At 28.2% G+C, this 27043-nt stretch overlaps 3 protein-coding genes across 8 annotated transcripts in view; 1 reads left to right on the top strand and 2 right to left on the bottom strand.

Moving 5' to 3' along the window:
- Positions 1 to 18081, bottom strand: part of LOC132918071 (protein neuralized) — a 30805-nt gene extending 12724 nt beyond the window's left edge. Inside the window, exon 1 of the mRNA XM_060979141.1 lies at positions 17568 to 18081. Within this exon, the coding sequence (XP_060835124.1) occupies positions 17568 to 17595 (28 nt within the window). The 5' untranslated portion in view covers positions 17596 to 18081. The remainder of the gene's footprint in view (positions 1 to 17567) is intronic.
- LOC132918073 (uncharacterized) overlaps positions 8769 to 27043 on the top strand; it is a 42293-nt gene continuing 24018 nt past the window's right edge. Inside the window, exon 1 of the mRNA XM_060979150.1 lies at positions 8769 to 8916. Within this exon, the coding sequence (XP_060835133.1) occupies positions 8864 to 8916 (53 nt within the window). The 5' untranslated portion in view covers positions 8769 to 8863. The remainder of the gene's footprint in view (positions 8917 to 27043) is intronic.
- LOC132918072 (2,3-bisphosphoglycerate-dependent phosphoglycerate mutase-like) overlaps positions 20015 to 27043 on the bottom strand; it is a 37691-nt gene continuing 30662 nt past the window's right edge. For all 6 annotated transcript variants that reach the window (XM_060979143.1, XM_060979149.1, XM_060979148.1 and 3 more), the window contains exons 2-5: positions 22866 to 22970; positions 22171 to 22403; positions 20516 to 20786; positions 20015 to 20443 (exon numbers count right to left, since the gene is read on the bottom strand). In XM_060979143.1, the coding sequence (XP_060835126.1) occupies positions 20280 to 20443; positions 20516 to 20786; positions 22171 to 22403; positions 22866 to 22970 (773 nt within the window). In that variant the 3' untranslated portion in view covers positions 20015 to 20279. The remainder of the gene's footprint in view (positions 20444 to 20515; positions 20787 to 22170; positions 22404 to 22865; positions 22971 to 27043) is intronic.

Here is a 27043-nt window from a genome sequence, read left to right as displayed (position 1 = left end):
TGTGTCTTGGCAAAGACCAAAGACCTAAATGACAAAGACACAGATAACACTAAAAAATAGCGTCAATAACAATGTATCAATATTTTAAAGGCAGCTAGCAACAAATCGTATTGAACGAAACTGAGACCCACGCACGAAAGGTTAAATCTAGCACCGGATAGACATCGTATAACGACGGTATTCCAGTTCAACGGAGTTCTACAATCACTATAAGTACGATTTTAGGATTTTTTTTCATCCGGTCGCACGCACCGGACATCGTCATGAATTCATGATTTTATACGAACGCTCCCACTCATCGACAGCCGTGTCAAAATTGTATAAATTTTTTTACTCATTCGAAATGAAAAAAAATCTGTGGAATAAGTTACAGAGGCAAACTGTAGGGCAGTGAAGGTAATAGTAATAAAATTATTATCACTGATAACATTGAATAGTGAATACCAAAATTATTTTATAAATAGAAATATTCCAATATTTTTTTTCTTTCTGATGTTCTGAAATATTATGTTATCATGATATGTTTACTGCAGTTCCATATATGATGTGTAGGAATCTATTACTTTATTTCAAGTTTATTACCAATTACCATCTCGTTTCATTTTAGTTATATAAAATTTGAAGTATGTATTGATAAACTTTACTGGTATTTCATTACTAATAAATTCTTTATTTACTTTAAAAAATCAATACTCAACCTATTTTGTATATTTAAAAATAAAAAACAGTCTGCCAAAAAAAATGCAACCTCATCGTTGGTAAAAATAGTGTAAGTTACCCGAACTAGAAAAGAATTATTAAAATAAAATTTTAAAAAGGTAAATTTTTCATAAGAGTGAATTTAAAACTGAAAAATATTAAGTGTACCTACCTACATTATTTACTCATGTAAATTCAACTTTTATGACACAAACTAAAGTCAGTTTATCCTTAATCCCATCCCTTCGTTTAACATTTTAACTTTATGACCTATGAGCTTGAAGCTACTGAATCCAATAATTATATTTGTTAATAACTAATAAGTATTATAAAATAGACACGTAACACATTTAAAATAAATTTATAACTCTATATGATTTGTTCTTAATGTTTTATGAATTATCAATGATAAAATCAAGTAGTACTGATTCATTGTTAAACTCAACTATAGCCCATAGGTATATTATAATAAACGCGTTTATATAACGAATGATAGAAAGTGAACAAGCCGAGTGCTTAAAAATAACTCAATTTGATGGACGATCAATAAAAATAATATCCTTCAATTTTCAAAATAAATTTAATCAATACCGAAAATGACGTAATTAAAACGTGGGTCGTTAATGCTCTTAATAATTTGGAACGTGACGATAATACGATATTAAATTATCATTATGAAATATTCTCAATATTGGATTGTTGTTTCAATACCTAATATATCAATTATCTATACATAGCTAATTAGTGTTTCAAAATTCATATATTTTTTTTTTATTAGGCTTATATCAAGTAACAACAATCAGATGAAGCGTGTTTAAAGTATATAAAATTCAATTTCTTTAGCGTAGATTCCATTTAAAGGATATTATAACTTTTTATAGCATAAGAATGTTAGATATGACTTTTAATCAGAAAATCAAATTTTAATAGAAAAACCTATGATGAAGTGTAAATTTAGTTTTGTTTATGAAAAACTTACTACAATAATAATAATACAAATTAAATAAACCGGCCATCGCTCTAATGCGTCCCAGTAACTATATGTCGTGACATTTTAATAGCCCAGGCGCGTTCACCATAGTATCGCTAATAATTTTGGAACATCCCAATTCCCGACCGTATTCGTAATATTATCGCTGATAGCATTTGCACTATAGCCCATATTAATCCATACCTATAGGTACTTAATATTCGTAAATAACATTACCTTTAGAAATATTAAAAAATTAAACAAGACGCAAATAATTTGATTCAAACCTCTTATCAATTATCATATAGATACCTAAAAAAAAAAATTAGATCGGACAATGAGAAAAAAAAATTAAATTCATAGAAGATAGTATAAAAAAATACTAAGCTAAACAAATCTCTCTGATTCAACTACCTATATGAAAATTATGGAATTAAAAAAATCAACCAAAATTAAATAAATAATATGAAAATATTACATTATTACAACATATAATGAGTTGAGTGAGTATACTTACCCAACATTTTAAAAATGGTTTTAAGCCACAATAATATTAATTAATAAATAAACAAATATTGTTGGGAAGCTTATACCTCAACAATTTAGTTTAATCGTCACATGATGCACGGTGGGTAACTCTAAATAAACTGGAACGCATTCGGGTGATACTTTATTCCTGACGTACTTGAAACTGAAACATTTAATAAGTGCCATTTCTAGACGCATTCAGGGAACTTCAAAATAAACTAAAACCCATAAATCATAGTTCATATTATAATATGCATATTCATATTATAAACATATATATTGATTATCTACTGATATAAGTATATAACAATGTATATAACTATACAAGTCATAAAGTAGCAAAAATAATAGAATACGTTATAAATTATAATGTTATTTAATAAAAATGAATACCATAATATATTTCGAGCGTATGCATTAATTTTAAACTTGGTTATACAATATAAATAATATTTAGAATTAACTTTTTTTATCTTATTATAGGGCCAGATTTAGGGGAATGCTGAGTGGGCTGCAGCCCAGCCCCTCACCCAAATTCGAGGCCCCCACAATTTTATGATATTTAAATTAGTATACAGGAAAAATATTATGATGATATTACTTATACTAGTTATACTCCATTTGATTGTTTTTATAATTATTTATTATTAAATAAGTAGTTAATTGTTACTACTACTAAATAATATGATAATAAATGTTATTTAATAAGTAAAAAAATATATTTCCTTGTTTATGTATAAGGGGCCCCCATAATGCATTCCACCAAGGGGCCACCACATACCTTAATCCGCTCCTATATTGAGTATTAAAACAGTGCAAAAATATAATAACAACATTTTAAATGGGAAAATTAATAATACAAAAAAACTTAATATATTAGAAAAATGTAATTAACTTAAAATCTTTATTAAGTACTGTATTAAATATTAGCTTATTAAAGTGCTTACAAGTATTAATTATTAATTATTTCCAGTGGCATATTTTAAAATTACACTTTATCTATATGAATATGTTTAAAACTAAATACAATACTAAGCTATTCAATATACAATGCACACAAACAGTTCAATAACCATTGTTGTTTACTTATATTAATTATTATTATTTTATACTGTGTCAATGTTTTCATATAAACACGTCATCCATACATTTATAATATACTTCAGAATTTTATGTTTATTTTATCCAGATGAAGCCGGAAATAAAAATTAAAAATAATAGTAAACAATACCTAAACATTACTTACACAATAGATAAAGCCGGTTAAGGATTTAGCTAATGAGTAATGTGTGTAATTAATACTGTATAACGTAGATATAATACTTTCAATATCCGTCTATTCCATTAAGTATAGGTATATCTATGAATAATTATTTATAGATAAATTATCTACGAAAAAAATTGAAAAAAAAACATGTTTTATACAATAAATATAGATAAGTACAATAATAGTACCTATATACAATAAAAAAACATAATTGATTCAAATTATATGAATAAGTGTATTGAATTTAATAGACAGTGTTTTTCGCATAATAAGTTTATATTACATTCTACGCAATATTTAGTTCTTTTAAAAATAGTTATTACGATATTAAACTTCTGTCTTCAAAATTTTAATTTCTCGTTATCGACCTAAATCAGCAGGTAAAAAATATAATAATATACATTTTGTTTAGCAAAAAATCTTAAAACAACATAAATTTTGCTTTTTAGTTTGTAACAATTGATTAGATAAAAATTATATATAAAATAGTATACGTCATTAATACAGTATTAAACTTAAAAATAATAGGTACACTGAAATAAAAAATATTCGAATTATCATAATATATTATGTCCAAAACAGAAAGAATTTTAATTTATTATACAAAGTTCCAGTTGAATTAAAAACTTTTCCCCTTTATTATAAAAGATTATTAAATACTCTCACAGTACATTTTTAATATTTTTGAATGACGGGAAAGCACGATTTGCGATAGCGTGGGAGCGTTTCGCCTATGGACAATTCTGCGGCTGGTACGACTTGTTGTGCAAGGTAATAAATAAGGCGACTCCGCCACCGTTTATTATTACGGACTATACTCGTAACAGTAAAACTCATCTTAAAGATTTAGTAAAAACTAAATAAAATAATATATCTATGTTTGAATAATAGAAATATTCAGTATTTGAAGCAAAAACAAAAAAGACCGCTGTAAACAAAATAATATTACTCTATAAAAAAAAAAAAAAAATATTAAAAATGATATATTTTTGATATATATTTAATGACAATTTTAATAAATTAAATGAATGTATTTACTTATTTTAAACTTTAATTATTTTTAGTAACGGACCCACACTATGCATCGTTCAAAGATGATGCCTACACAATAATAAAGGCATGTTTTGATCATATCATTTTATTTGTATTTAGATGTATTATATAGGAATACTAAAAATATGACTACACTATATAGTATATACACATTATTTTTTTTCCCAACTGGAAGCATCGTGTATGGGATCCCTTCTATATGTGAGAAGGACAACATCTGGCGTCATACGGCTATCGACTCGCACAGGGGAGATAGGATGAAAAGCCTTTAAATATAAAATGTACGACTAAAATAATTACGCACACACGAAAAAAGTACCCCTACAACGCAACTGTTGCTTGCACATGTTGGGAGGGAAATAAACAATGAATTTGGCTACACAGATCACACCGGGAGAAGTTTCAAAATAAACTTGTTGCCCCTGTATATTTAAGACAAGCCGACTTCTAAAAGTAAAACTGCCAAAACATTATACAGCTCAAGTAAACTTATATGTAGGAAAAATTGTATTTTAATTATATTTAATAAAAATGACTTCAATTTTAGTATTAAAAGTTGACAATTTTATAATTACAATGCAAATTTACTACGAAAAAATTATAATGTAATTATATTAAACAAAATCATTAACTTTTCAATATAGGTAACTACTAAGTACATGAATAATATATAGACAATTAAGACAATATATTTTTTTTAAAAATATGATAATCTGAGGAGTATAATAATTACAGTGTACTCTCGATTATCCGCGAGTGGACTATCCGCGTTACGGATTATCCGCTGTCTTCCGCGGAATCATCTTCATACCTATATGTATACAATATATATATCTTTATATTATACATCATAATCGGTTTAATTGAGTTGTGATAACCGATTACACAATAACGAAGTAAAATACAATACGATTGTTATACATATAATTACTTTTTGGTAATTTTTGATACATTTAATGAAAAAAAAAAGTCCACCGAGTTAGGTTAGGATCACTGGAGATACGTCGTTCGATTTTATAACCTAATAATCAAAATTTCGCTATTTTGGTTGTTAAATTTCAATTTCTAATCTATTTTTTATTATAAAATTCAAAATAATTTCTTAATCTTAATTTTGCGGATCGAGAGTAGGTACACTGTAAATATACAGTGTCCCAAAAGAACGCTTTTTTTTTTAAATCGGTATCCATTTTTTGTTTTTATGTTCACAACATTGGTCTCGTTATTTTTTTAATCTACTGTGAGTACAGTTTGTTGTTGTGTAATCAGTTTTTGCTAAGTGTCACCATAGATCGAATGTCAATTGAAATACGTATGTTAGTTGTTAATACCAATCCAAATACCTTTTACCAATCTAACGAAAATGATGCGCAAACTGTGCTGACGGGACGTTGCTTCTAATGTGTTACCGATACGTCAGCCAATATAAAATTCTAAAAAACTGGTTCAACTATTGATCTCAAAAGCCCAGGTTAGGTTAAGGCGTCCTGCCGTCCTCATAAAACTCACCAGAAAGAACCGAGAGGCAGTTATTGTCAATTTTCTTGACCGGACATAGATCTGTTAACAAGCTATAATTATATACACTACAAGACACTATATTTATAAACATATTAAAGAAATTCAAATAAATTATGAAACTACAATTTATAAACATTCATATGTATAATGTATATTGTATATTTTTGTTTTCGCTTGCACATAAATGTGTAACGTTCTATAGTCGATTATTTTTGAAACATCAGATAAAAACCCGTTTAACTACGTTTGTCTAGGCCATATAACTTGCTATATTTTTTGTCATCAGTTTTTTCTTCTATAAAATTACATATAATTAAATTAATTAACAATTTTAATATATTATTCTAGTTTAAATTCAACTTTGGTGAGAATATTTTTAAAACCTTAATTAATAAAATAATAAAAAGTAAAAAGCAGACATAAAATGTCGATAGAATGATTGCATAAATCAGCATAAAATCAAATAATTTTTTAATAATTATAATTTAAGTAAAAAATTTTAAATACAGATATCATACTATATATAAAAGGTAATTGAATAATATATTGGAAATATTAAAAAAATAACCTATACTAAGAATTGATCAATAAATTAATGACATGTAACGATGGTTTTTTCTCGAAATTGAATGACTTTCTACAACTGCTCGATACATTAAATGATAGGTACATAAAAAATAATGAAATATTATATTATTTTCACTTAAAATTGTACTAGATAGGTATACTATCAAATTTAGGGTCAGCTAGATCGATTAATAATTAATTCGTTTAATTTAAAATTTATTAGAATTTCTAAAGTATACAGTTAATATATCAAAACACCAGACATTGTTTCATATTATACAATATTAACCCAAAGGACCAGATTATAGGTATAAAATATTATATTTTATAATTGATATTATGGTTTTAGATCAAAATATCTTTGATATGCTGTATTTGTATTAATAATTATCAATGAAAACTTAAGAAAAAACAATAATATAGGTTACTCTTAAAAATAATAATTATGCGTGGCTACGATCAAAGTTGAAAAACTTAAATCGAATACTTATAAACAATAAAAAAACGATGTTTGATAACAATTGAACTGTAATTCATAACGAACTCATATCTCAAACTCGAAAAAAACAATGAGAAAAAACTAAAAGAAACGTATTTAAAAAAATTAAATAATAATGCGGAATGTCATTCACGATTTTGTTAACGGATATAACAATGTGAAATTATTATTATAAGACGTGGACCGGAAACGACGACTACGTTATTATAATATTATATTGAGGACAGCGGCCGGACGACGCACTTGTGAAGAGAAAAACGAATTTCCGTGTTCACTACGAGTTGTGATGGTCGAAAAAAAAGATAAATTATTAGGAAAACCATAAAACAAAACAGTTGAAGACATAAACTAAAAATCGAACCACTCGAGAGCCTATTTCGTAGACAACGATTACGTGTAGCCGTGTAGGCACCAATAAATATTATACCAAAATAACGACGTTATATCAATATACGACGACTTTTGATTTCGTAATATGTTCCCCGTTCAAAACATATTAATATTATCCAAAACTCCCTCGATTTTCATTTAAATAAACGCAACACACAAATCTTGTATGCATTTCCAAGTATTATATGTACACAAAATCCATCACTTGCACTTATTTTTAAATTATCATTTAGGTCATTTAAATAAACAAACAACAAATAAATAAAAATCTCACTATATATTCTCTTAAATGGCTTAAATCTTTAAATGTCTCTTATTTATGTCATATTATAGCATTGTTTTTAACTAAATATATAATGACCAAATTCAATTATCCGATCAATAATATTATTTTATTAAAAAAAAAAAACTTTGTCGTGTATCGCGAGCAGTTTTCGTGGGTGGGGCCGGAATCGGATCCGTCACCGGTTACGACGACACGTATCAATAATATAATGGCCGGGGCACGCGTAAACTCGCGCGCGTGCGGCCAAAAGGGTTGAGTAAGAATATAACAATAATAACATGTATATGTATACGATCCGTCGATACATACGTTATTATAATGTGTCTGTAGTAGTTAAATTGTGTCGCGATTTAAGAGGAGCCGTACGGCGGTGCGGCCGGACAGCAGATGCACCGCGCCAGCGATTTGCGGAACAAGCGGCGCGCGCCGAGAAAACAACTGGCCCGCGGCCGTCGGCAGTCGGCGTTCGGCCGTAATTATTATACTCGCGCATAAAAATCCGATAGCTACAGCAGCAGCCGCCCGACCTGCTGTGGCCCAGAGCATCAGGGGCGACAGCTGCTGTTTCCGATCGTCGCCTCGCCGTATACGGTTTACGAGTATAATAATATATTACACTATTACCGTCGAGTCGGCTTCGGGGCGGCGGAGTAGGGCCCGCGGGGGTATGGGCACGCGTATCGACGGTCCCGGTCGCGTGCCTGGTGTTTCCCGCATCTGCCCGCCGCCACTGAACACCGCCGGGTGGTGTCACCTGGCGCGTACACACGTATTTTATTTTAGACGTATACACATTATGCACCGACACCGACACACACACACACACAGATACACACACACACACGCCCGCCGATACCCGAACACGCTCAGTCAGCTGTTCCTTTGTACGGACATTTATATTTTTATATATTATTATTATTATTATGTACCTACGAACCGGAGGAAACCCCCGCGAGGTCCTGTACAGATTCTCACGATTGCGCAACAATAGGAGATGAGCGCCGCCGACGACCCGAAGACTGTACGGGGCACACCGTTATTATATCGTTTCGGCGACTCTCGAGGGATAAACTCGCGGACCATATGATCGACAAAGAAACTGCGTTTCGCGCAACAGCTGATCGACAACGGCTTTTGTGAGTATATATATGTGTGTGTGTGTGTGTGTGTGTGTGTGTTTCGTGTTTTTGCGAAAAATAATGCGTCCCCATCGGACCCGAAAAGTCTTTTCTCCGCGTGAGATCCGATACACCGCGGGTCGCACGAAAACACGTAATATATTTTCATTCGTGCGCAACATAATATACCGCCTATATAATGCGCGCAGTGCGAAAAATGCTAATCAGATACGAGATGCGGTTTTGGGGGACAATCGTTCGGTTTTTGTGTTCGAAAACCGCAGGTTTTTTTTCCGAGAAAACAACACAATGCTGCGTGCACGGTCTAATAATATTATATATAATGCCACCGATTTATAATATATAATATATACTGTATAGGTATTCGGTATATGTAGGTACCTCGCGTTATAATATGACCATATCCGCGAAGATTTCGGACTTCACAAGCACGCGCGGCGTGGATTTCTCGTCATACAGTCTCGAGTCGTACGGGGTAACCGAAACTTTCCTGTCAATCGCTATATACTTATGCAGTGCGTATACGATTAATATGAAATATGATGGGTATACCGCACGCTATATTATATATGTTATAATATGTACCTCCTATATTGTACATATATATATATATATGTATTATTATATTTACGCGGAGCGATTTACGATACGCGAAAAGGGTCTTGAAAGGATTACAATGAAACCATCGGGCCGCATCGATATTCGTATAAGAATGGGGTTGTTGCCCCGATTACAAACGGGTGTTGTAGTAAAGGGTTGCTGCAGAATTATCAATATATGTGTATAATATAGTGCACCCGGGCTTCAACTTAACCGGACCATCACCACATTTGGCGCCATTATTGGTTTGAAGGGAAAAAGGTGTTTTATTGAAATCATTTCTATCAATAAGATGAAAAGGGTCACGAAGATCGACGACGGCGATGTCTACACAGTTAACCCGCTTTAAAGATTATTGACAACCACATTGAAACCGCGAATCATGATTTGTTTTAAACTTAAATACATAAATAAACATTTTAATTTCATTACAAAAACGAACGTGTCTGTACTAAAAAATGTCAAATCGAAACAGAGCATTAAAATACTTCGGGAGACGTCCAACTGCGCAACATTTATAAAACCGGTGAAAAAAATGTATAGGTAATCAATAGCTACAGAGAACTCTGGCACAAGCCAATGTCGATGCTCGCATTCGGTTTTTTTCCTACATATAACATCGGGTGTTATTCTGGCACAGCTGCTAGTAATACATTACACGCCGAGAAACTACAGCCTAAATATAAACCCACGTCGTGCACATAAATTCATACCACAACTACCTATTGCTGGGTAATATTATATAGTCGTTGCAACTAAGTGCACTGTGAGTATTCTTGTCTAGGGAATTATTGACGATATTATAATATATAACACTGAATAATAGTGAAAATAATAATTTATTGTTGGATTCAAAGGAAAAGGGCCAAATTATCAATTAAATATGATAGTAATTATTACAGTATACGTTAAACTGGTATGCAGTATGTATCACCATACATTATGCAAGCAACAATCAAATGAATTTAAGACCAACAATTTTAATCTAACCTGTGAACTCTTAAAATTACCGTGAATAAATTAATATTAATAACAATCTTAATCGTAATCAAAGAAAAGTAATTCGTTTTCTTGAGAAACAAAGAGTATTACTTATAGTAATAATTATTATTTATTCGTATAGTTCGATGAATTTATATTATTTTTATTATTATTAGATATAATATATATATTTCCGAATCAGTTCTGTATAATATCATGTAAATATTCATATAATAAAATAATATTACTAAAGACAAAATTATGTTATTCTTTGGTTTGGATACAATTATAAGTTTTAATTTTATAATAAGTTTATAGCATAAACCATAAATAAGAATTTGACTAACTATTTAAAACTTGCTATAATAATAATAATAATTTATCAGAGATAATACATGTACTACATGTACTATATACAATACATTATACATTTACTCATAATAATGTATAATATACTAATGTTTTAGTATGATAATGAAACGAATCATTTCTATTAAATAATTGATATATTTATAGGTATAAATATAATATAATAAAGTATGTACATTTTTTTATTATATTATGTATCTAATTTAGTTGGCGCAGGTAGTTCAATATTGCTAAATTATTTATAATATTAAATCTAAATCCATGTTCCAAATATGTAATTTCTGTAAAATAAATTGACGCCTTGAATCTATATTGTGCAACAAGATAGTATAAAATTGTAAATATATAATCTTAAGCATGAATCTTGAACACATTCATCCTATATCAGTAAATAAATACCATTATATTATGTTAGGTATTATGCCGGTACTTTTATGTTCCTTACTAGTTGGTCGAGTCAATTATTAGTCTGGATAAACCTGCACTTATTCGTGCCCAAGTATCGAGATTGTTACATCGAAAGCGTGACTGAGAACACCAAAAACCGGAATATTCGTCTATGAAAAAATTATATTTTCTTATTTAATCATCAACGAAAGACCGTGACGGGGGCGGGAGGAATACTTGTTATATAATTTATTAATTAAAAGTAATTTCATAAATTACATTTCATCATGAACAATTGGACGAAAGACTAAACTATTATCTATTATCATAAAATTATAAGTATCCCTATTTTTAAAAGAATGTTCTTTTTTTCTGGGCGGTGATCGTAGAACATACAGACCGGAACTTACCTGTCGAATTGTACAGTCCCCCACCACACTATACGAAAGAAATAGGGGAATTTTTTTCATTTAAATCCTGTTCCGGTTGACGAGTCCCTTCGCATTTATACAGGCTTCGGGCATTACGATAAATAGAACAGCTGCAACGTGCACACGGCCCCCTTGGTTATTATTGCTCTAAACAGGATTTGTTTTTTCTTATATACTCCGTACGAGGATAAGATAAAAGCAAAATGTGCACGTCTGCTGCAGACATAATCTGATATAATATAAAAACAAAAAAAAACAGCAACAAAATACATACCTACTAAGTACTGCTGATCGACTGTAGTGGTTTTCATTTAAATTTAAATCTAAAGATACATGAAATCAAATTTTACTCGTGAATGTATTTGAATTGAAAAAAAATATGGCACAAAAATAATTTAAACCAGTATTTAATTTTTATTTTACAATTTTGTAGGAAATGGAATAATCTAAATAAATCTAAAAATAAATAATAAGACAGAAAATTACTTTTAATTTTGAACACCTAGAAAACATAACGTCTATAATATATTATAATTTATAAGTAAATTATAATGCTGACACACTAGAAATTATATCATATTAACAACTTAAAAAATATAACTAATATATTTTAAGTGAAACTTAAAGAAAAATTATATGTTTTAAAATAATATTTTTAATAGGAATTTTATTTAGTTTTGAAAATGAGTAAATAAATGGTAAATGTACTTCTATTTTAAGTTGAGATATTTTATCTAAACGATACTTTTTGAGTATTTAACCAACAGAAACTATTAAAAAGAAACCCCTTTTTTACACAACATTCGTTAAAAGAAAAGAAATTATAAGTCATGGTAGTTAACACTTTTTCTATTTTTATAGCCTTTTTGTAAAATAGAAAAATACAGTGGTCCATCAATAGTTAATTATAACAATTATTGTAACATAAAAGTTGATCTTTTATCTAAACCATTATTCATAAATCATAACTCATAATACACTGAATTCACTAACCGATAAATACAACAACAAAAAACATTTTTCTATGATCATTACAAAGAATTAATCTTACAATTTGGAAACTGGCCGTATTACAATAGGTAAAAATACAAAATAATAGATGGTCGACAGATACGGTATAAATTACAAAAAGCCACTTTAAAATAGTTAGAGCAGATGTACAGTATACACCAGATACATCCAGATGTACACCCACACAATACTGACCACTGGGTGACCAGTACCTGAATTTATTGTGGTAGGGCTTTACTCTAGAGCCTAGGGTAAGGGTATTGATACAATTTACAATGGACCACCGTATTTCACCGTAGTATATTTTTCCCACAAAATGTTACCTTATGGTAAATTAAGTAATGGTCAAAAATCTAGTAGTGTTATAAAATGAACATTTGGTTAGTGTTCAGTGCACTCAGCTTGCTCTGCGAAACTACATACTTATAATAGTCATTACACCCATTTGACCGTATAATATTGTGTCTATTGTGAAACGTTCCAGATTGATAAAAATGGAAACTATATAGAAATAGAAACATAAATTTAATGTTAAGTATTGCTAGAATGGACTACGACAACATAATACAAATGATCCGTTTAGAATAAAAGTTCATTCGCTCTGCCTCTCATCAAATCAAATATCCAAAGCGAAAACACAAACACACCCCTGTTTATCTATTTATAGATAAACAAAAATAGTACAAATAAAAAAAAGCCACATCTTGTCCATAACTAATATGTATTAAGTGTATTTTGTAATAAATTGAGTACTTATGTTACTGTGACGGATGTGTTGTATTTTGAATTCAATGATGAATCATTAGATACAAAAATGATTCAGTGACGGGAGGTCGTATGAAATGTGCAGTGTGACAGCCTATATTTCTAAAAATATTTTATAATTCATTTTTATTTATAATATGGTAATCTAATTTTTGTCAAAAACATCGAATAGGTATATTAAACCGTATTATGATATTATTTTATTATATTATTGTTGTAGTTGACTTATTACACGTTACATACCTTAGAATAGTCCATGATAAAAAATCTTGATTGTTTGAAATTAGTAAAAATATTTTGAAAAATTCATTGCGTATAGGCTTAGGGTATAAATGTATAATAGATATAATACAAAATAATATAACGTAATGGTAAAATATTTTATGTTCCTGAGATTAATATTGTTTTAATTATCATTTATCATAAATAACTCCTTTCAGGGAAAAAATGTTTAAATAAGTATTCAATTTTGTCAGCATTTAAAATTCAAATGCGTATGAATAATATAATATTGTATGCATTAACGATATTTTTAATTGCTGTAACCTGGAAAAACAACTTGGAAAAAGAACCCAAATACTAAATGTTAAAGTTTTTTTACACACGAACAAAAATCCAATTCGTTCCGTTCAAAATGTTAAAGAAAAATTTATAAACTTTTTCATACTGCTAATAATTACTATGCTGTATTGCCTGTATTGCCTGTATTGTTAAATTAATTTAAAACGGAGTAGGTAAAACTTATCAATAATTGTTATTATAACTGTTATCTTATTATAAATGGTATCTTCAATATATAACAATAGTGTATCACTTATCAACATATTTAAAAGCGATTTGATATATCATCAACTTTGTAAAAACCAGTACGTTCTATTTTAAGTGAAAAATTTAAGAAAATATCAATAGATACACTATGTGTTTTCTTTTTCTCACCCACCTAGAACATAGCGAATTTGCTTTCAGTAGAACTAACCTTGTGTTTTCAAACTTATTATCAAACACACACAATTAAAAATATAATATTTATAATGTAAAGATAATAATATTATAATATGTTTATAACTGTGCTCTTACGATGGATTTTTACGATATTTTAGTTTTTATGAAGTATGTAAAATTTTAATATATAAAAAATGCAGCTCATAACTCATTTAAAACGTAAAATATCGTAATAATTTAATTCACTCTAATATTCAAGTTGACAACAGAAAATTGAATCTGTTGAATATAAATTTTGATATGTTTTACGTTACTAGTAAGACGGAAAAAAGCTATACGAGTACGATTTCCTACAAATTATTTCACCACACTATACATCAGCCTTATATAATAATATATTGAGATAACATTTTTTTTTTATTAATATACGTTTTATTATTAATTAAATAAAATTATTTTCGATAAGTGTAATATATATAATACCCCAGGTAATATCTACTATGAAAATAATTCGAACTTGGTTTGTATTTTATTAATTTTAACCAAAAACTTCAAAATGTTTAATTAAATAAGGTATTAAATTAAAAATACTTCATATAATTACTTTAATCTAAGAAACGTACTAACATAAAAAAATTAAGAATTAAAAAAATGAAAAGTGTTGGTATATATTTTATTATTCTATATTTTTGTACGAGTTAGACATTTATTTCTTAAAATCAATCCTAAAAACAGTAGAAACCACCCATAACAATTTTCATAATTTCTTTAAAGAAAAAACAGTTATATTTAAGTCTTAGATGGTTATGATATATTTTATGGACTAAAACGTATAGTATACTAAAAATGAATGGCCTGTAATAAGGCCTAACCAGTGAATGCTATAGTTAACAAAACCGCGCCTGACCACGGATTTAAGGGCACCACCCACGTCTATCTGTGTTTTTTTTCAATACAAAATATAAATTGCTATTAATTTTTTTTTTTTTAATTAAATACAAGAGTTTATAATAAAAATAATGAAATAAATAAGGTTTTATCCGTACCTAGAACTGTGTAGCTGTAATGCCGTTTAATTGAAATCGCTTACATCAGTAGGACCACAGTATGGAGGGCTGCGGGCAGTGAGGATAGAATGGGACCATTGTAAATTTATAATATATATTTTTAAAATAAAATAAATCTTTTGTAAATTTTATTTTATTGAACAAAAAATGTTAAAAGTTTGTACGATAAAATATGTATAAACACAAATTTAACATAAAAAAAATATATTTATAAAGAACTAATAAAAAGGATAATCAATTATTTTACATTCAACAGATACCGTAGCTCATAGTTTAAATAGGATTTGAGTAAAATATATCTTTCCAATAAGTGAGACGACTGACGAATATCTAATTATTACCTTTTTGACTTTAAAAGAAACTAATTACTAATACTGATCTTACTCAATGTTAATATAATAAAAAATTTATTAAGTTTGAACACTTTGGACGTAATCCATTTAAAATTATAAGTGTTATTTATAAATCTTCAATAGTTTGCTTTTATAAGTTGTTATATTAAATATTCATAATTATAAAACAAAAAAATAATATCAATATAAAATATGAAAACTAAATATAAACTAGTGATAGTTAAAACATTACACTGTAATATAATGGAAAATGATTATTGTATTATAATACACAATTTACAGAACGGTTCATACAACTCTAAACTTATAGATAATGTATGATAGATTATATTATGAACTCACAAAATGTTACCGTCAGCGATTGCAAATTTTATTTTAGGAACATCCGGATATATAATAATTATTCAGCATTGAAAACATTTTTATCAACGTTAACATTGCATGTCATGTAAACTAGTAAACTGTAATCAGAGCGTCTCGTTATTTAAATATCCCACAGGCACTAGTAATTTTTCGGGATATGCATAAACTATTACGCTTATTCAATGAATGTTCACAGGCTAATGTGGTTATAGAAACATTTTGGGAAAAAAAAACGTAGAGGCGAATTCCTTGATAAATACCTCGCTGCAGAACGGCAGCGGAGTCGATCGTTAACCGTTACCTACTACACTAATTACGAAACTCTCACCCTTTCCTATGTCGTGAACTTTGAACCGTGAAATTTTGATCGTGTCCCAGAAAAAAAACACACGAACAAGATTATATTCTCTATATTATACGTCATATACATACGTATAATACGAAATATTACAGATCGTATAAATCATATTATAAAGTGATCGTCACGAACATACGATTAACTAGACCTCTGTCGATCTACCGATAATGAGATATCGCGTCGTAGGTACTATTTCGGTCTTGCGCGAAGAAACTCACGAAAACTCATTTATTTTGTTATTGAACTCGTTATTTTTTTTTTTTTTTCGTTATTCGAGCTCGTGCGTGATTCCCAAATTAGAACGCGAAACTCGGCGGGACGGAAGCGGAGACGGACAGAGAGCGCTCGCTCACACACATATTTAGAAACATTTCTTTCGTGGCCCCCTAAAAAAAAAAAGAAACCCACGTGGTAAAAATCGAAATAATTAATAATTTTTTTTTTTATTTTCTACCACTATCGTGATAATAATGTGGCCGCGACGACCGTAATTTTTACGAGAACGCGTGTACAGCAGCCATCTCGGCAGAGAACTTTAAACCGTGCGGGGGGGCCCACCGGTGCCGTCGTGGGTTGCTCATCGGTCGGCTTCGTCGAGACGCGCGCAACGAACAACAACAACAACGGAAATAATAATAATAATACACAATACGCCCATTAATCATCGTAATAATAGTTCAGACACGTAACTTCGTGACGACGGCGGCGGCGCACGCGTCCGTCGAATCGGTAACGGCCAATCGTCGGGGGTACGCAATATGTCACAGGCATCGTAATAATATTATTACAAAAACCCGCGGTGATGAGCGAGACCGGCCGGACGACCGTCGAAACGCCCGACAAAAATCGCATCCGACGGCAGATGAGGTCTACAATTGGTGGTGTCTATATTATAGTGGTGACGGCGCCGGGGACGACGAATGACCAAAAGGAAAACGCGTCGTCCCGTCGTCCGTTACAATTATACGCGACACATTATTGTTAATAATTATTATCGAAGACGACACGCGGTCGCTCTCACCTGATGCGTTACTCTCCGTCTGTCCCATAATAGTGATGGTGTCGTCGTCGGTGCGTGTCTCCCGGACGACGGCGATATTATACGCATTTATACGACGAAAACGACACGACACGAACGGCGGAGGTAAAAATACGTCGACCGCAACATTAATAATATGACGTTATGTAATGTGTACACGACAGTGGTACATATTATATTACATTATTTTGGTATTCGAACGGCCGGATTATACACTATACCATTATTACTACCGTTATCGTTATTGTTATATACCAATCCGCGGCCCCGACGGATTCGACGGCGTGCGACGAGACCCTATCGGACGAGCTGCTGAAAGTGCAACGCTATCGCAGTTGGCCGTATATAGCAATCGTCGTTGTGACGATAGAGTTCGGCGGTGCCGACGAAAACGGTCGAGCCCACGGCAGTAACAATAATAGCAATAAATAATATTATTGCGGTCGATTATAACGTACACACATCACAGCTCGACGGCACGGCCGCACGTCGTCCTATCGTGTTACGATAATAATATTATATTATTACTATTATTTGCTGATAAGCGAAGCGGCGTTTATTTGTTTTTTTTTTCCCCCGTCCCTGATAACCCCGAGGCGGCCCGTTTTAAACCGACAGCGCTATCTGGCGGCCGGGCAACGGCGACCCGACCCACGTCCGTTGTGTTGCCTAGGCGCTCCGACGTCGCGGCGACCGTAATATTAACGCGTTTTTTTTTTTTTTTGGTTTTTTGATTTATCGCTTTTCGTCGAACGGCGTACGAACTGATTTATTTTTTTCTTCGCAACACTTTCTGTCGGTTCTTATTTTTAGTCCGCCCCGTCGTGCATGCGGCCAATCATTCGATATTATAATATGTTTTATTAATATACCTAATAATAATAATAACAATAACTGGCGTTGCATCGCATCAGCGGCTATGTCGAGTAAACCGTATTATTATTATTATTATTATTATTAACTGTTGACGAGCGTAAATATTGTAAATCGTTATTATTTCTATCGCCGTCGGTTTCCGTTTTTAAAACGTGTGCACGCAGTAGTTCGGACACCGGGGCAAAATAATAATATAATATTACGATATCGCGATGTCCGATTGTCTCGATTACTGAATATTAGCAGCGAAGAATGCACTGCAGCGTTAATATATAATCGCCAAACACCGAAATACATTTAAATTTTGCGTTTAGGACGTTTTCAAACGATCGAAACGCGTTCTGGCAATTTGCCAATGTTCACAACGCGTTTTGGAAAAATACAATGAACAAAAGCACATAGCGAGCTCTGAAACAACTGCATGAGTACGTCTTAAACTAAGATTGTACAGATATTTTTAAACTATACTATCAAAAGTTTATTGTTCTTGTTACACATTATTAAAGTAAAAAAATGTCTACCGGAACAAATAATATCTCGACTACGATATGTTAATCGTGATATTTACCGTCGATCGGTCGTCGCATCGAACAGATTTTACATAAAATTGTTACATAATATACGTAAAAATGTTTAATATAGTTATGTTTTTTCGGGAAGTAATTTAAATACTTAAATGATATTATATCGAGTGATAACTACTAAATGTCTGAAAAAAAAAAAATACAAAAACATGGTTTATATAATATTTGTTTATTTAATACTCTTTTTTTAAATTTTAAATGAAATATTTATAAGGTATATTTTAGTTTTTTACGACCGTCAATCGAGTAGATTTTCATTAGGTATGTGAGACGTGAATGTGTCTTGTAATTCAATTTAGTCCATAATATCCTGATCATTATACATTTCCCAAATCCAGTTTTAAATTTTTTAAATCTGATTTTATCGAAATGTAATCTGATGTTTGACAATTGACTGTTGATTATCGGTTATAATATATTTTATTACCGACATCTGTTCAATGTTGCATTTTCTTACTTATATTTTATTAATACTATTAGCACTGGCTGAAATGGTTCAAAAAAAGAAGGGGGATGGCACAAGTCCAGTTAATTCCTACATTATGCATTTTCATAATATATATATAAGCTCCAGTACAGTACAGTGATCGCTAATCTACCTCAATGATTAGTGATAATAGTAAATAACCTATTTTATTAATGTAAATATTGTATTTTAAACAACTAAGTGACGTTTTCGTTTACTGGTTTTCAGTTAAAATTTTAGAAAACAGATTTTTTATTCAACTAAAATTATATTAAGTTATTTTTGTAAAAAAATTAATCAGTCTACATAAGAGACACAAATGACGAGAACAGTACTATAAATAATATTTATAAATTAAAGAGGGATGTCAGGGATGATGGTAATTTTAAACAAAATAAGTGGGGGGTTGGAAAATTACTATTATAAAAGTAATGGCTGGGTAGTATTCCACCACATTGTTCGTTCGCTGACTATAAGGTAATTATTTTTATTAATATACAACATTTATTTTATAATTTATAGAAAACTATATTTTGATTTTCGCTCATGCGTTTTACTTATCTCCAATACATTTAACTCACAAATAAATATTTTTCATTAAATTATTAATACTATATTTTATTATAAAAAGAATAGTTTATCAATAATTATATATTTAAAAATTAACTTATAAAATTAAATAAAACATAATAATTAATTAGCAAATATCTGACAAAATTCCAGATTAAAAATAGTCATTTGCTGAAGTCGATTTCATAATTTGGCAGTTTAATGAGAACCGATTGATGCAGCTCTTGCTATTCCTTCTTCGATTCGTTTTTTATCACCCAAAAATTGTTTCGAAGACAAAACTTTCATATCATCATCAAATTCGTAAACGAATGGAATACCCGAAGGGATGTTTATTGAGCAAATATCATTATCTGATACTCCTGATTTAAAAAAAAAAAGTTAAGCAGCAATGATTATTGTATTTATCGTATAAAAACAAAAATAATATTTACCATCTAAGTACTTGACAAGACTTCGCAAAACTGTACCATGGGCAACGATTAAAATTCGTTGTCCTCGTTTAATATTAGGCACAATGAAATCATCCCAATAAGGTATAACCCTCTCCATTGTCTCTTTGAGTGATTCAGTAGAAGGGAATTTTTCACTTGTGGTGTATGAGTGAGCCACGATTTTTGGGTGACACCAAATGTCCATATAATATGCATGTGACTTGTCCATCACTGGTGGAAGAACATCAAAACTTCGTCTCCAAATTTGTACCTGAAAATAACAATAAAGTGTTATACTCAAATGTATATGTAATCGTGTCGGTGTAAATATTGGGGTACAAAATTACAATATAATTTTTTTTATCATACTTTAAACTGAATAAAAATGTTGAAATTGTACTAAAAGTAATAATTAAAGTTGATTATCATTGAAAACCTTTACACAATGTACGTTTTATAAGTCTAACATATAAATTATGGATTACCATCAAGAAATTCTATACATAGGTAACTATTAAAAATAATATTTTTTCAAACCTAAATTTTCAACTAATTTGGGAAAACTAGAAAATACATCAACAAAATGTATATTTATGCAACAATTTTCAATAAAAAATTTTATTATATAAAGATTTTTTTTATTTCGTAGTATTTCAAAAATAAAAAGTTTAAAAGTTTGAAGTTACAATTTAAACAAAACCATGAATATTGTATGATTATTTTTAAATTTTAAATTTTCATAGCTAAGGCTTGAAAATATAAAAAATAAATACATATATTTTCATCTATAGACATATTAAGTTTAAAAATGGACAACATTGGTATAACCGAAGATATTTCCTCTAACAATTTTATTATTTTTTTATTTTTTATATTAAAAAAATATTAATTGATTTTCAAAATATTTACACTAAACTTAAGCTATTTTTATCACATTTTTAATAATACTAATATATACATTTCAGTATTAACTTAAAACCTATAAGTTAATATCCAAGAATAAACAGTATAATATTATAATTATTATTATAGTTTAACCTACCCTATTACTAATTGAAAAATAAATTATAAAATATTTTTAGAAATAGTCAACTGATTGCACATTTTTTTTGAAATGGTATAGTATTTAATTCAAGTTTAACACTTCCATTATGGTGGCCTATTAAATTACGAGATACCATAAAGTAATTCTACTATACAACAGGTCGATTCCGGTTTTTTTTTTTTAATTTAATACTCAAAATAAATTAACCCATTAATGTATTTCTATCTTATAATGAAACTTAATAGTATCAAAAATAAAATTTAGGAATATCAAGATTTTAGTCCAATTTTATTAACATTGTAATGAGTAATTTTTATTTGACAACTAAACATTTTAATATTATTATCATAATATTGTAAATTGGATTAACTGTCCGTTATTTAAAAATCAGTAAATAAGAATATTTTAATATTCTAAAATAATAAACATAGAACTCAGAAATATACTTAGCCACTTAGGGCAATAAAATAACTAAAAATCTAAAAATGTTCGTTCGACGATCAATTGTTTTAGCGACCAATTGTATTCGCGATCAATTCGCCCGCGATTAGTTGTTAGCAACTAATTCACTGGATACCAAATTTACCAATGTTCATAAATATTATAGTACCTGATTTTCGCCATATTTTTCAGCTACTTCAGCTTTATTAAATCCAGTCAAAGCTCCGTAATGTCTTTCGTTTAGTCTCCATGATTCTTCTACTGGTAGATTTGGCTGACCAATGGTTTGAGTGATTATGTTTAAAGTTTGGTGAGCTCTAGTCAACAAAGATGTATAAGCTTTGTCGAATTTATAATTTGATTGTTTCAACAATTCTGCGCATTCGATAGCTTCATTCATACCTAATACGCCGATTAAATAATGTATTATAAATTTCACAATAGGTACATCAATTAATTTAATCAAATATTAATGTAATTAAGAAGTTAAAGAAGGCAGTAATATATAATGTATAATACAAGAAAAATCAATAATATTACACAGTAAATATTGTGAAAGTAGACACAAATTCTATTTTCAATAAATAAATTAATATTTTCGTTTATATGTGACATACATAAAATAATATCAGACAAATATAAAATTTTCGAGTTCTGTCAATAGTTGAAATTCAATTAATATTTTACGTGTTTATAAATTATGTTGGAATATCTATTATAATTTATTAATTTATAATTTATTAACACGATAAAATAATTTTTAATATTAATACTTTATAACTGTCTTAAAGTTATTACTATCATAAATTAAATTATTGAATTCATAACTTGTAGTTGTATAATGATGTATATTATTTTAATTACCTCGATCAGACAAATGTGAATCGTACCACCCACAAAACACGTTGTTTTTAGACCATTCGCTTTCGCCATGTCTGGCCATTACCACAATTCGTCTTCCTGTCATTTCTGAAATATTACAAGAATAATATTAAATGTTGTTAAATTTAAAATTAAACTAGATAAAAAATATTTTGATTATATGCAACGATATATTTCGATATTTAACACCATACTATAATAAGACAAATTAGTGTACAGAAAGGGAATGATACAAGACTTGACACAGCTTTTATATTTAATTCAAGTGACCTTCTTCTTAGGCAGAGATAATGATAATGTTTATTATGTGGCATCGTGGTACCTACACCAGTATATTTATTTATTTTTTAAAACAACTATTTTATTACACTTAAATAAACAATAGATTAAACTTTTAACTTTTAGGTATGTAAGATCATCATTATATCAGTATACTGTTATAAATATAAATATTTTATTTGTATTTTCATGATTTTCATTTTTCTACATATGTTTTTCTTTTAATTAAAAATGGAAATTAATAAACCTAATTTAAGTCAAATTAATAATAATAAAAGTAAATAGTAAATACCTATAACTATCTAAAAAATTAATTAGTCAAAATATATATTGTACTTTTGATCCACATTCGTAAGATTTTGAAACAAATAATTAAACAATAATTAGAAATAAAAACATAAACGATAAAAATGATTATAAAAATAAATTACAAAAGATCAACTAACATTTAGAAATTTGAATTACACAGTTTAAATTTGTAAACACTTTATCGAAAATAGGCAAAAATAAATAGTTAAGTAAAATTAGTTTTGTTGATCATTATTTATTAGAACAAAAACATAAGATATTTAGATTATGAAGTCTTAAAAGTTCATAAAATACTTATTATGTTAAGGATACATTTTTAAAATAATTTTTGATTTGAAATTCTATTATATTTTGATTTAGTTTTTATTATTTAAGTTAATTTTTCCAAAAAAAACTGATTAATGAAGAAATCTATTGTAACCAATTTAATCCATAGTTTTTGCTATCTTATGTAGACTACCAACATTTTTATTTTAAACTAATTTAACCAATAACACTCTTCTTCTACTATGTACCTAAAATTTCAAACAATAATTACAGCTAAATTAATATATTATGTTGATTTTATAAATTCTGCATAATATTCTTTTTTTAGAATATTTAGTAGACCCTGTTATCAATATACATATTGGCCATTGGGTTTTATCAAGTTTAAATGCTGGTTATTAAAAAAGTAAATTATTTTTTCACATATTTCGCATTACTTTTATTCATTTAAAATATCCAATAAATATTGCAAATTTGAAACATAATATTCAATATTATTATTAATCATTATTAGTTATTACACCTAATCAATCAAGTAATTCGATAAAGGTTAGCTTCTAATTTATTTTTGTAATTTACTAGCTTATAAAAAATATTAAAACATAATATTGTATTGTATAATAATTTAAAGGTAGCCTTAATGCTTTTCAGTGCAAAATCAGCATTTTCTATTACAGAATTGCATAATATTATGGTGGTTGAGCATAAAATAATACTACCTACTGATTATACTATCATTATAAATAGGCTATAAACATAGTACAAATTGATAGCGCGTTTACAATAATTAAATCCCAAAAATGTATACGATTTGTATAAATAAGCATAACTGTAATTATTAATTATTTCAATTAGTACATTTTTTCAAACCAATTTAAACACACATGTATATATTTTCATTAGAATTATGAAGATATTGAACAAAATAATAACATTCTTCAATCACAAAATTAATATCATGTGCTTACTGTATAGCAAAAATATAACTTATAAGCGATTATAATATCATGTATAGGAATCTTCTAACTGCAGTTATTCATCTTACATCTCAATAACTGTAATTTTACTTTAGAAAATTATAGGTTCTCTATCCATTAAGCAATATATTTAAAATATTAAAATTCTCACACAAAAGTTAGACAAACTCTAATTTGAAAAAAAAAAATTATCGTTACGACAAATTACTGACATACGAAACTTAAAATTAATAACAAGTTGGTAAACTAAACAATAGAACACGATATTTCATAGTAATTAATAAAATAAAATAATTTTTATTATAAAACAACAAAATCAATAAAAATGTAATACTAATTAATGACTAGAAAAGTAGAAAATAATAATACCTACGTATGTATTTAAAATATAATGAATCTGTTTTAATTATCGTTGCTCAAACATAAAAATTAAATAAATTACTGAAAAATATAAGTATACGATAATAACTTGAACTAAACAAAACTAATTAAAGTATTAATCGATTTTCTTTCGTTATAAATATCGAATGATAAAAAAGAATATTTTTAATATAATATGTTTTATCATTTTAATATTTACATCATCAATTTTCTTAAAATATATTTATACCTACCTACCTATTTAATTCTGTATAAATCTAATAATTATTTTGCAATAAGCATACAAGAATTATTCAATAATCTGACACATCAATTAAAATTATAAATTGAAGTCCTTTTACATGATGTGTATAAATACAAAATTAATTAAATCATGAATTAATTTATTAATCCTTATTAATTTTCCTGACATGTTATATCATGAATAATTATTGTATAAATATGTTAATATAACATTCTTCTAAATGTACAAAGGAAATCAAAACAGAAGATAAATATATTTTTTTAAATAAAAATGTAAATAAAATAATATCCAAAACAATGAGTAAGTAAGTTATAACTTATAAGCTATAAATATATTTTACTTATTCGTTGAAAATAAATTGTTTACATTTTTTTAAATATGGAAAATCCGCAACATAGGATTGCAAAAAAACTTTGTTAAATTCAATACACTTAACTAATTTAAAGAAGCTTATATTTTAAAATAATTTTTAAATATTTTTAAGAACAATTTAATTAATTGTTGTACATTTAAAATATGTTTTTTTTAGACTTTTTAGGTAATATTAATGACAAAAACGTGTATATATACGTATAGTTATATAAACCCACATAATATTTATATGGTTAGGTATCACTATATTATTACACCTAACTATGCAATTTTCGTAACGGTTTGTTATGTAAATATTGACACAAAATAAGCCTTCATAAATTCTACCTATGTATATTTTTAAATATGTTTTAATATTTTTGTTTTTAATAAGATTTTACGGTATAACTTTATGAACAGTTCATATTGCAGTCCTTAATGATTTTATAAATTAGTAACAGAGACAAGTGTTATATAATTCTAAATTCGTAATTTTATACATTATATTGAAAATCTATATTAAAAAGATAATACAAATTTAGTACCAATAAACCAACAAATGCAATAGGTAGATACATACTATGTATATAGTATAATCATATAACTAATTTTAAGTATGAGTGTTTAGCGTATCATATCCATTGTTATGACGATTAAATTATATGTAAAACTGTTCTAATATAATAATGAATTAATAATGTAATAATACATATAACAATAAATAATTAAATCGAATAAAAATGAATAATACAATTTTAACTAACTATCGATTTTTAAAACAATTATTATTTAAAATGTAGACAGTTATTACCTAAAAATATCAAGATTATACAAATTAAAAACACGACTTCTGTCTAGCATAATAAACATAAAAAAGTATTCGGTCTATTGAACCATACTATAGAATCTAATATCAAGTTTTTATAGTGTTCGTATTGCTCAAGGGTCATAATATTTTCTATTTTATAAATTTTTAATTTTCTTGGAGCGATAATTTCTGATCTTGAATAATTATATACAAATACGATATACATTTATACATATGTACATATTAGGAGACATAATTATCGTAACAGTAAAACACATTGGAAAATTTTTTAATTATTATTAAATTGTAAATTTTCTGAATCCATTCAGAGTCTAAACGTAATTGTGGAAGCAACAGACGAACATGCGTAGATGAATATATTTATATGAGTACCTATATAATACTTATCGTAATGCCATATTTATAAATATAATAAACGAAGGTCATTATTGTGATCATCTATAATAAATTCAAATAAAAACGAAAAAACGAATTAAATGTTTGTAGTGCACATTCGTAATATAGTTATATATTATATAAATTC

This window comes from Rhopalosiphum padi, chromosome 1, assembly GCF_020882245.1.
Source record: "Rhopalosiphum padi isolate XX-2018 chromosome 1, ASM2088224v1, whole genome shotgun sequence".
Taxonomy (NCBI): Eukaryota; Metazoa; Arthropoda; class Insecta; order Hemiptera; family Aphididae; genus Rhopalosiphum; species Rhopalosiphum padi.
This window is presented reverse-complemented; position numbering and strand designations above follow the sequence as displayed.